This window comes from Papio anubis, chromosome 8 (genome assembly GCF_008728515.1).
Source record: "Papio anubis isolate 15944 chromosome 8, Panubis1.0, whole genome shotgun sequence".
Taxonomy (NCBI): domain Eukaryota; kingdom Metazoa; phylum Chordata; class Mammalia; order Primates; family Cercopithecidae; genus Papio; species Papio anubis.
Window position 1 is genome coordinate 15193812 of NC_044983.1, and position 12568 is coordinate 15206379.

Sequence of the window (12568 nt, forward strand, 5' to 3'; positions counted from 1 at the left end):
TCAAGTCCTTTGTCCATTTTAAAATTAGGTTGTTTATCTTTTTGTTACTGCTTTGTACATGTTCTTTACATAAACTGAATTCTAGAGTCTTATCAGATATATTATTTGCAAATATTTTCTCCCATTTTGTGGATTGTCTTTTCACTTTATTTTTATTATTTATTTTAAATTGTTTTCTACAGACAGGGTCTCACTCTGTTGCCCAGGCAGGAGTGCAGTGGCACGATCATACTCACTGCAACCTCAAACTCCTCGGCTCAAGTGATCCTCTTGCCTCAGCTTCCCAAGTAGCTAGGAGTACAGTCCCATGCTACCACACCCAGCTAATTTTGATAGTGTTCTTTAATGTACATGTTTTTAGTTTGATGAAATCTAATTTATCTATTTTTATATTGTTCCTTATGTGTTTGGTGTCATATTTAAGCAGTTGTTGGAAATTCAAGGCCATGAAGTTTTGTCTAGTTATTTTGTAAGTCTTATAGCTTTAACTATTAAATTTAGAACTTTGATCTGTTTTTAGTTAGTTTTCATAAATGGTTTGAAGTTAGGGTCTAGCTTCTTTCTTTTGTATGTGGATATCCACTTGTCATAGCACCATTTATTGAAGAAATAATTCCTTCCCCAATAAATGGTATTGACATCTATATTAGTTCATTTTCACACTGCTATAAAGAGATGCCTGAGACTGGCATCTTTTTATAAAGGAAAGAGCTTTAATTGGCCCAGTTCTACATGGCTAGGGAGGCCTCAGAAAACGTATAATCATGGCAGAAGGCAAAGAAGAAGCAAGTATCTTCGTCACAAGGCAGCAGGAGAGAGAGAACACACAGGAAAAACTGACATTTATAAAACCATCAGATCTCATGAGAATTCACTCACTATCATGAGAACAGCACGGGGTGAACCGCCCCCATAATCCAGTCGCTTCCCTCCCTCAACATGTGGGGATTATAGGGCCCTCTCTCCCTGGACACATGGCGATCGCAATTTGAGATGAGATTTGGGTGGGGACACAGAGGCAAACCATACCCACATCTTTATTGAAAGTCAGTTGACCATAGATATTTATTTCTGTACTCTCAGTCCATGTGTTTTTTGATGCTTTCAGGTTTTCAGTTATCATTGTTAGAAATGGCCACACCCCTTTTGTCTGCCCTTCTCCCAGACTGTCTGTCCCTCTTGGCCATTAAGAAACATTGCTTTAAATTACCTCCATCAAAATAAATGTCCCATTTGTTATTTTATAATTTTATATTTCTAAACACAAAGTGTTTATACAAAAGAATGATGTATGTTCTGAATATGACCTCTTTCCAAACATGAGAACCATGTGTTGAAAAATCTGTTAAGTTCAGACATTGAACATTATAGTCTGTCATTTTTAAATTTATTTCTTAATTTCATGCCTGCCGCCCAATATATTGATATTTTTGTTTTCCCTTTATTTAAAAATATCCCATCCTCGTGTGTTTTACTCCTACTAACAGTAGCCTGTCACCCAGAGACTGCTGTTATGGCAGCAGGTCACAGCATAAACTGGTGCAGAACCACAGCAGTGACCAGTTTTTTTGGCAACAAGCTCTCCACATCAAGACAGACCCTTTCTGGTGCAGCTCTCCTAACTGATTCAAACAGCCTTCTGCAGAAAACATGACGGATGGGATAGGGTCACAAAGCAGGATCCAAGATTGGAATGGTATTAAATGAATGTAAGGAAAGGAAAGTAAAAAATGTGAGGAGAAAAGACAGTAAGGATTCTCACGTTGCAAGTAAAAGATGAGTTGTAATTGAAGTAACATGTATCAAAAGCTGGGTGTTTAGGTAATAAACCATTTGATCTAATCAGTACCTGGCTTATATGGAACTAGACCCCTGTGGTTCTTTCCCCGGCCTTCCAACACAGCCTTGTTACTGTCCCTTCCCCTTTCACCCTCATATTAAATAGGAATTTGTTAGGTCTCAACTCGGCCTTCTGATCTTCTCTCTGTGCTCTTTCTTAATTAGGTTAATTTGCTGAGGAGAACACATTACCTAAATGCAGTTCCTCTTGTCCAAATGTGTATTCTCTGAGATACATGGTACTTATTTCAAAGACTTTCCCTATTCAACTGAAGTAACAGCAATGGCAATTATTGCAGTTTATACACATGACATTTCAGAAGAGGCCACCCTGACCACCGGTCTTTTACATGATTCCCACAGCAGCCCAGTGTGGAGGCACCCAGAACTGTATCTCTGAGGTCACTGCACTTCCTGCCGCTGCTCTGGCAGTGCTATAGTGACAGGTACAAGTGTGAATACACTGCGTTGGCATGGAGTCAGCACTTTGATTTTGCATTGTCATTATAAAGACATTCATAATCTAATGCTGATGCTGAATCACATTTGAGGAATACATGTGCAGGGCAAACTTTTTTATGGCTTTTTTTCTGTTTTTTTTTTTTTTTTTTTTTTTTTTCTTGTATTTACCTTACAAGGTTAAAAAAAAATCAGGCCTAAAATAGAGAATTTTCAAAATTGAAACTTTCTAATTCTTTTTTATTGGAGCTTTTTTTTTTTAAAATTTTGTGCTGATTGGACAGTGTTTAAAAAATAGTTTTACCTATTATTGTAATGGTAGCAGGCAGCACTACCCAGTGTAACTAAGTCTGAGTGAATTTTACATTCCAGTTGGAGAACAACTCCAAAATGTGCCCTAGAAATGTTTACTTACAAGACACATTGCAAATGCTTTATCTGTTTTTTTCTCTTACGTGTAGATACTTATTTTAATAAATTTCGCAATACTAAATGTATTTTCATTTCCTTTCCCAATACAGGGCATCACATTTGATGAATTCAGGTCATTTTTCCAGTTTTTAAACAACCTAGAAGATTTTGCAATAGCCTTGAATATGTATAACTTTGCAAGTCGTTCTATAGGGCAAGGTAAGTAATCATCTACAAAAATTAAAAGCAAGAAGTAATACTATGTTGTTTCTATAGATTTTGTCAACCAATTAATTAAATATGACATATCACCCATCAACTTGTGTGAAAGTCCGGTGTATACTTTCAATGACAAGTCAGTTCTGGTACTTGTCAGAAAACAGCCATGAGGAAGAAACCTCTTGGCCACTGGGTAACCTTGAGGGACTTGCGTCTACCTTTGGAAGAACCAGCTGGTCATGCCCTGTTCTCACAGGATGGTATTTATTTTACTAATTTAATGCCTGCCGACTCAGAAACTGGAATTTTCTCAGCAGAGGAACCTCTCAGCCATGGACTTACATTACCCAACTAACCTGTAAAACTGAGTATCAGTTTTGTGTAATTTTCAAAGAAATACAGTGGTCATAGAATTCAGAATGCTGGTGTCCGCAGAGCCAGCTGTCTTTGGCTGTAGGTGGACTAAGAAGCCAAGCCCTTTTCCTAGGATCCTGTGGCCATGATCACCTTCCCTCCCTTCATGGCCATGTCCTTTTTAAAACTTCTTGCCATATGGGGACTTTGTTTGTCTTTAAGGTGATTTTACCTGTCTCTCCCATAATCTAATGTATGTTAATGCACAAGCTTAAACCTCAGAGGACAGTCTTTTTTTTATTATGTTTTAGAGAGAAGCCAAACTGCAGTCCCTAGTGCTGATGATAATTATCTCTTTCCCAAAACCATAGATACTGATTTCATTATGTGGCCTTATTCATTTATTCATTGAATAAGAGAAACGTGAAAAATTTTATATTTTACCCTTTCTGTAGTTTGGATGTTCAAATAACACATATGCTCAACCCATTTTAGTGTTTTAAAGCCAAAACCTTTGGGAACTCTGCCTCTATAGACTAACCTTTACTGCTGTGATAAACCTAATCAACCTGTGAAGAAACAAATCAGTATCTGGTTACTGGGTTCAGAATAGAAAAGATGTTTGTTTTTTAGAACCGGGAAATGAAATAATTGATGGTGTCGCCTGTCTTGCAGGCGCTAGAAATACATCCATCTCTTTTTGCCACCACAAGTATCTTTATTCAGGTTATTACTTCTTAAAAGGAATATTGCAGTAGCCACCAAAGTGACAATCCTGCTACTAATTACTTTCCTCTTTGATGTTTCCTACACACCTGACAGAATAATCTTCCTTAAAAAATTAACTTTTCTATGACACATCTGCAATGGAAAACTCTTACGTTTTCCGATTGCCTATTGAAGAACGTTCTGGTTCCCTGCCTCAAAGTGCCTGTGCAGAGCTTCTCCGTATCCTAGATGTCCCCGGCTCCACCCAGACCAGACTCCCGGTTTTCTGAAAGTGCTTTATGCCCTTCCACCTCCCCGCATGCCTTGGTTCATTCATGTTATCTCATCTGCCATTTCTGTCATCCCTATAAACTGAAATTGTCCTTTTGTGTTCAGCTCAAAGACAAAATCACAGCCTTTTCTTAACCACTGCCTTTCTCTCCCTTCTCCCTGCTCCACACTACACACAGAAGCGATCATTCATCTCCAGATTCTCATAGCATTTTATTGGTAGTTTTTGTGTGGCCCCGTGTAATGATTATTTGGGCAAGGGTCTCATTTCCCTTCTGAACCGTAAGTTTCTTGAAAACCTATTCATCTTACTAACTTCTAAAGTATCTGTCACTGAGAGTAGGTGCTCATTAAACATTCATTGAATATGAATGCATTATTAACCTAAGATACAGCTGATGCTTGGCTCTTTTCATTTAAACCACAAAAATTTTTATTACCTGAAAGACAGCATGATTAATGGAAAGCCATGTTGCCTAAGATCGTGATTCACATTTAGAAAACAACTTCTTTTACAGCCTTTCTAGTAATTAACACATACTGTAAAAATAATAAGTCTATTCTTTTTCTATGTAACATTTATCTAGATGAATTTAAACGTGCCGTCTATGTAGCTACTGGACTCAAACTTTCACCACATTTAGTGAACACCGTCTTCAAGATTTTTGATGTTGACAAAGATGATCAATTAAGTTACAAAGAATTTATTGGAATTATGAAAGACAGACTCCATAGAGGATTCCGGGTAAACCTATACGTTTTAAACCTATTGATATCCTTTTTAAAGTCTGAGGGAAATAAGTCCATCTTAGGTGAAAAATAATTTGTCTTAATTTCTTAAGGATATAAACATGAATGCTTTATTTGAAAAGAAAAAAACGTAGGTCTTACTTCCCTTAAAAAACAATTTGAGGTGATAAAAGAATTCTTTTCTAAAAATACGAAATCAGTTTGACCTTATAATAATTTACTTTCATATTCAATCTAATGTCTTCATCCTAGTTTTTGGAAAAAAAATGTGACCAAATATTTTCAAAAAATTTAGTCTGCATATTAGCTTTTTGGACTTGGTACTGTACAAATAAATATCACTATTTGTCATTTTGTTTTATTTTTATTTTATTTTATTTATTCTTTTAGAGACAGGGTCTCACTCTGCCACCCAAGCTGGAGTGCAGTGGCATGATCACAGCTCACTGCAGCCTTGAGCTCCTGGGCTTAAGTGAGCTTCCTGCCTCAGCCTCCCAAGTAGCTGGGACTATAGGTGCATGACACCATGCCTGGCTAATTTAAAATTTATTTTAGTAGCAACGAGGTCACTCTGTTGCCCAGCCTGGTGTTGAACTCCTGGGCTCAAGCAAAACTCCTGCCTCGACCTCCCAAAGTGCTAAGATTACAGGAATGAACCACTGCACCTGGCCACTATTTCTTATTTTCGATGAGACAGATTACCTCTAGGTAACTTGACACTCTTATGTTACTGCATAATCAGTACTTTTTAATATGAAAAATAAGTTAAACATTTTTTGTCTATTGAAATCTTACAGTAAAAACTAATTACCAGAAATTCAGTGATTTTTTTCCCCAAGAAACACGTTTTAAAGCTAGAAATATAGTATGAATCAGTAAATGTGTACACATGTAACATATTATGGATGTGCCACAAATAGAAAAAGAGAAAAAATGTTCTATTAAAATTAAGAACTAGAATATTCAGTCTTCCCTCTTTCTAAAATATCCCTAAGTTTTATACTTTTTTTTTTTTTTTCTTGAGACAAAGTCTTGCTCTGTTGCCCGGGCTGGAGCGCAGTGGCGTGATCTTGGCTCACTGCAAGCTCTGCCTCCCAGGTTCAAGTGATTCCCTTGCCTCAGCCTCCTGAGTGGCTGGGACTACAGGTGTGCATCACCGCGCCCGGGTAATATTTTAATAGAGACAGGGTTTTGCCATTTTGGCCAGGCTGGTCTCATACTCCTGACCTCAAGTAATCCTTCCCCTTTGGCCTCCCAAGTGCTGGGATTACAGGCATGAGCCACCACACCTGGCCAGTATTATACATTTTAAAAGAGAAAAAGTTATATATCTAAAACCTCAAGATTCATCTTAGACAGTGTTTTTACAGATTTTTAATGACTTTTAAGTCCAAGCTACTTGAGTAAAGATGCTATGTACTTAACTGCCACCTGGTGGTTAGTTGTTAACATTTTCGATGGTGCCAGAAGTACTTGAAACAACATACATTGAAATCATTTATTTTGCCTCAAAAATTTTAGAGTAGCAAAGTCAAATTAAATATAAAGTACGCTAGAAATGTTTGACACTGGCTCTCTTAAGTGTTACATTTTTATTTTTATTTATTACATACCTGTGGCCTTTATCATTTTATTTACATTTGCACTTTTTTTAATTTTTATTTTTAATCTACAAATAGTAGCATATAAATATGTATTTATGGGGTAAATGTGATATTTTGATATATATATAGTGGAATGATTATATCAAACTTATTAATAAATCCATCAGCTCACATACTTATTTTGTTCTGAGGACATTTTAAATGTACTTTTTAAAAACAGTTTTGAAATATGAAGTACATGATTACTAACTATTGTCACCTTACTGTACGATAGATCTCAAAAACATATTCCTCCTGTCTAACTGGAACTTTGAATCCTTTGGTCAACTTCTCCCCTTTCCTCCCCAATCCCCCAACCCTTTAGCCTCTGGTAACTAACATTCTACTCTCCACTTCCATGAGTTTGACTTTTTAGATTCCACATATAAGTGAAATCACGCTGCATTTGTCTTTCTGTACATTTGCACACTTTGTCTTCTATTCTACAGGGTTATAAAACAGTCCAGAAGTATCCCACTTTCAAATCCTGCCTGAAGAAAGAACTTCATAGCAGATAAGTATGTTAGCTTCTATTTGTCTAAATTTGTTCAGTAACAGTAGGGATCATAATTTATTTTTCTGTTATAACATTTAGAAAGTAGCTGAAAGAAATACAATTATCTAATTTATTTTTAATTTTTAAGTGATTAGAGTATCTTGATGGAAAAATTTTACGTTAAACCTGACGTTCTGTATGTGAGCAGACACAATGTAATAAATCCAAATTGGACTTGTATAATATAGGATAATTAGCACCCAAAGAATATTTGCGACTGTTTTATAGGATCATGATTCTGAGCATCCACAAAAAATAACAGCTTTTTTTTTTACTTATTTTAGTTGTCTGGCATTATATTAAGTATTCTTCCACAGGTGGTATCTCATTTAATTCTCACAGATACCCCATTTAACAGCAGAGAAAAATCAATGTTTAACAAGTAACTCGCATAGGATAACTTGCTAGTCAGTGGAAAACCAGAATTTAAGCTTCATTCTATCCTATTCATTTATTATTTCCTATTTATTATATCTTATTATTCTTTACCACATTTTATGTATTATTTATGACCCAAAGAAATGTGTCAAACTTGTTTCCAATCTCCAAGTGAGGGGTTTTTTTTTTCTTTTTTCTTTCAAAAGTCAACTGTAGCTATAAAATTTTGGTCAGTTGTGGGTTTTTATTAGTTAGATTTCTGCAATGGAGATTTTGCTGTTTGTTTAAAAATGTTTGCAAGTATATTCATGTATATGTTTCTTGCTGTTTTTCTCAAGCTTGAAGCATAGATAGATAGATAGATAGATAGATAGATAGATAGATAGATAGATAGATGTGTTTCCCGAAGAGGTTCTTCAGCACATCAATGCATACTTAAAAAAAAAAAAAAAAAAAAAGTTGCTTAGTCAAGTTTAAGAAATATAATAAAAATGGTTCAATAAGTTTCTTCCCCACAGAGTTTATTAGATTGTAATATGCTACTATTCATTTTGTCTTGCCAAAAGGAAATGGCAGTATTCAGCATTTTGCAAATTAGGTTTGGGATCTGTTGTTTTATGGAGCCCATTTTGGGAAATACTCATCTAAAATGTTTAGAGGCAAGCAGGCTTACTTATTTGTCTAGGGTGGTAACCCTTGTAGCTGAGTTAACAAAAGAAGTCAGGTCTTCCTAATCTGCATTTTAAGGAATTTTAAACTGCCTTATAAATTCTTAAACTAAACGTTTAAAAAAAAGGAGGACCATTGACCATTGACTGCTATGTCCACACGGGTAGTGCCCCCGACCGACTTGTAGTAGTATCACACTGGCTTCACTGATTCTAAGTAATAGTGCATAGAGCCATACCTGGAAGTGGCTGCCTTTTTCTAAGCCTAAGACTGAGGATTGCACAAATTACTAAACAAAACACTCAGCTTTTAAGTCTTTGTGTCTTATACTTTATGTGGGGTGTTTCTGTTGAGTTCCTTACTGTTTCATATTATTATAAGAATATTTGATTAACACTATCACCTCAGAATTATATCTTAAATAAATATTGCTTTTGTGTTACTATTTTTTTAATTAGATACTCCTAAAACAAAGTTTAAAGGATTACTATCTGTGTGACAAATAACAAGAAGCAAAATTTTCAGAGTGGAAGCAGGTCTGAGGTCAGAAGAAGTAGAGGATGAAGGAAAAGGTGAATGCTATGAAATTGATATTTTTTCTGGAACTGAATTCTTAAACATAAAACAGATAAAATGCATCTTGTTACTACAAATGTTATATATATAAAATCAAGCCGAGTTTTTGCCTTGATTTGCTGAACTCTGCACTTTTTCATTCCCTTCAGAAGTAGATAAATACTTCCGGTGACTACATATGAATGTATTTTCAATATTTATTTATTTATTTATTCATTAGAAGTTTGCCTCATTTCAAAATAATTTATGACTCATGGAATGTTGATCGCCTAAAAATGAACATTGCATTTTCTCTGATTTTGGACTGTGAACTTATTTTTGGAGATGAATATTGCTTGAGATTTATAAGACCTTTAGAATTATTATTAAATTCCTGTTATTTTCCCAGTTTTTAATTACACTGAGATAATTTTGAAAACAAATAGAAATTAAGCTACTATATAAAACGATTGTTTACATGTACTTTTAACTTTTAAAAGTACTTAATTAACATATGTTGTTTGACTTGTATAAAGTTTTTAAAAATTTTTGTTCATTTGCCAAAGTCAACAGAATGTCTGTTATTCTTTTATGTATACAGTAAAGAAATTTAAAGTGTAGAATTTTTCTCCCCAAAAAAGTCATGTGTTGATAGTAGAAGCAGTGGTAGTTGTTGTAACAGTAATCATTGTCATTGTCATTATCTTCTTAAACATGAAGCTGCTCCTAATTGTAGGTGGTACACGTTAATAACACTAGTGAAAATAATGTCTTACACTCTAACTTATTGTATATTGTTAATATATGTCTAGCATCAAATGAGTATTATAAAATGGTTTATAAGACTGATGTATATATTAAGTAGAAGCTAATATTTTGTTTCTTGCAAAAGGACCACATGCAAAAGTGATGCTAAACAGCCAGTAATAGTAATTTAAATATAATTATTATTTCAAAAGAATATGTCTTAAAAGGGAAAATAAAAACTTTCTGTTGAATCACAACAAAATTAGATTTGTACATAGAGAAACAATTTGATAATACTTAATAGACATCTGTTCAATTAAAAATGCTTAGTTTATACAAGAATACTACACAAAAATAGAACAACTAATCTAAATTAATATATTTACATATCACATATGGAAGATAAATTCATTTACCTTCCTTTCTAAGACATATTTAATGTAGGTTACATACACTCCCAACTATTACTTTGCTTTTGCATATGAAAATAGAAAACACCGACTTTGTTTTTATAAGTTATTAAATGTGAAATTGATCTGCATCAGCTTATTTGTACAAGTAATGTTATTTCCAAGAAAATGTTACTCTTAGCACTGATTTTATATTTAGACTTTTTACATTCTTTATCCAATATTACTTATGACAGTAGCTTTAAAATATATTATTCATAAGTTCAAGGATCCCATATAGTATAATAATTTAATTTCACTTTCTTTGACAGTTGATTTAATTGACTAAATGAAAATGCCTGCCAACTAATATAACATACCTCAGGTCTATTGTACCTTACACTGAATGTTCTCAGTATGATTTGGTACCTAAAGTAATTGAAAAAGATGCAGTTTCCTTTAATCCTTGACTATAAGTTAGAGTATGTTGCATACATGGCAAATCCTGCAAATATAGATTAAAAATTAAATTAGCCCATTGAAATCCTTTATAATTCTGTCATTCTCCCAAGGAAGAATACCACTGTACATATGCAATCTTTATTTTATTCTTTATTGCTTATCAGAGTGAGTGGATGAAAACATTTGTAGGGCTGCAACATAAATTAAAATGCAAATAAATAAATATCCTGATAAAATAGAAAAGAGAGTGGTAAATTACAGTGATTTCCTTCATGTTTTCACTCTTGAACTTTATCACCTTTAAGATGAGAGATAAAAATATCTCACTGAATTGTTGCTTATATCAATTTAAAATTTGCTAATGGTTTGGAAATAATGTACCAACTACATGTATGCTGTTATTGTCAGTGTTTCGTTCTATAGACTGTTCTTTGGAAAAATTTAGTTATACATAAAATTCACATTAAACTTTTTACAGAAAGCATACATGATAAAAAGTTTATGGTACTTCTCAGAATCATTTCATAATAATAAACTTATTTAGCTTAAGTTCCAACTTACTGTTCTTATTATAAATTGCAAAGCAACCTGTCTTACGTTCTTATATTATCTTAAAATAAATATTCCTGCCCTTGAATCAAGAAACGTTGTACTTGGCTTTTATATGTATCTGTGGACTAATAATGACTTTCTGAAAATGTAACCTTCAAACTTTGGAAATCTTTATGGGTTACTAAACCTCTTTTGATTTTATTCCCTCTTCTGTGGCAACACATGCCAATGACATTTATCTCATCAACACCTTTGTGGGTAAGTAAATCACAGAGCTATAAAGCCTCTCAAAGTATACTGCAGGAATTCCTAAATTATAGAACTATGGTCATTGGTACTGGAAAGCTTTTCAGAAAGTTTACATGTGACTTAATGGAATATTAATTTTGTAAGTATCATCTTACTAAATAACACCTAGAAATGTTTCAGAATACAGTAGTTATTATCCTACTACTTACAGTCATACAGTAAATTAACACTTTTTAAAATATAGTGCTTTTACTTCCAAAAGATATAAAAATATTAATTCCATAATATTCAGAAAGTATAATACAAATTCTAAGTGATAAGAAATCACTGTGGTTTGTCAAAAAATTGGTAGCATTTTTACTTTCTTAGTAGTTCATAAAATAATAGTACACCTTGCAATGTTGTCTTAGATTCTGTGAAATAATTTATTTGTAATTCTCTATATAGCATAATCAGTATTTTTGGCACACATCTTAAAAATGGAGGAATATACCTATAATTGTGACTGTATGCACAGAGAAAGTTTTCTGGGAAAGATAAATTTTGTCCAACACTGTGAAGGAAGAGCAAGAGGTGTACTTATGAAAAATAGAAAAGATAAGAGAATGGAGAGGGATCTGAATGAGGATAGATTTTTTTTTTAATGGACTAAGTAGACAGTTTTTGGAAAAATAAATGTAAAGAAATGCAAGTTAAAATGACAACATATCCTTTCACCTTGCAGATGGAAAGAATAGTTTTATAATGTATACTCTTGAGTGTCGGGGGCAATTTAGAACTCTCGAATGTTTCTGGTGAGCTGTAAGTTTGGGTGCAACATCTTTGGAGAGCAATAGAGAAATATCTCAAAATTTTACTTGTGGGACTATGATATCCCAAAACATGGGTTAGTAAATTTGCATGTCAATAAATATATTCATTCAATGAAATACTATATAACTATTAAAATAATAACTGAAAAAAGTAGGAGATCCATTTATGTTTATATGACATGATCTGTAAAATATTTTAATGGGAGCACAGTAAGGTATGAAAGAATGTGTACTGTACTACTAGTTTGTGTTTAGAATACACGTATTTTAGTTTTATTAAAGTTATGTGTATATATTTTTAAAAGACAACTCTAAATAGTCTTTAAAAAAAAAAACACCATCCGTCTTTTGTGCTTCTCAGAGGCACTCTGAAATCTTTTGGCAGTTTCTTTTGGTGTCTGCCTTCATATTTCAAGATAATATGTTTATATCAACATTTTTTTTTGATTGGTCTTATTTTTAGCCTATTAACTATTGACTTCCTACAATGGAAGATAAGGATTTGTCTCCCTTACTCAAGTCCCC

General features: G+C 33.5%; 1 protein-coding gene across 6 annotated transcripts in view; it reads left to right on the forward strand.

Moving 5' to 3' along the window:
* Window positions 1-11071, forward strand: part of MICU3 (mitochondrial calcium uptake family member 3) — a 93643-nt gene extending 82572 nt beyond the window's left edge. For all 6 annotated transcript variants that reach the window (XM_003902459.4, XM_009212565.4, XM_009212562.4 and 3 more), the window contains 4 exons: window positions 2820-2928; window positions 4869-5026; window positions 7124-7192; window positions 8736-11071. In XM_003902459.4, coding sequence (XP_003902508.2) covers window positions 2820-2928; window positions 4869-5026; window positions 7124-7192 — 336 coding nt within the window. In that variant the 3' untranslated portion in view covers window positions 8736-11071. The remainder of the gene's footprint in view (window positions 1-2819; window positions 2929-4868; window positions 5027-7123; window positions 7193-8735) is intronic.
* Window positions 11072-12568: the final 1497 nt, after the last annotated feature.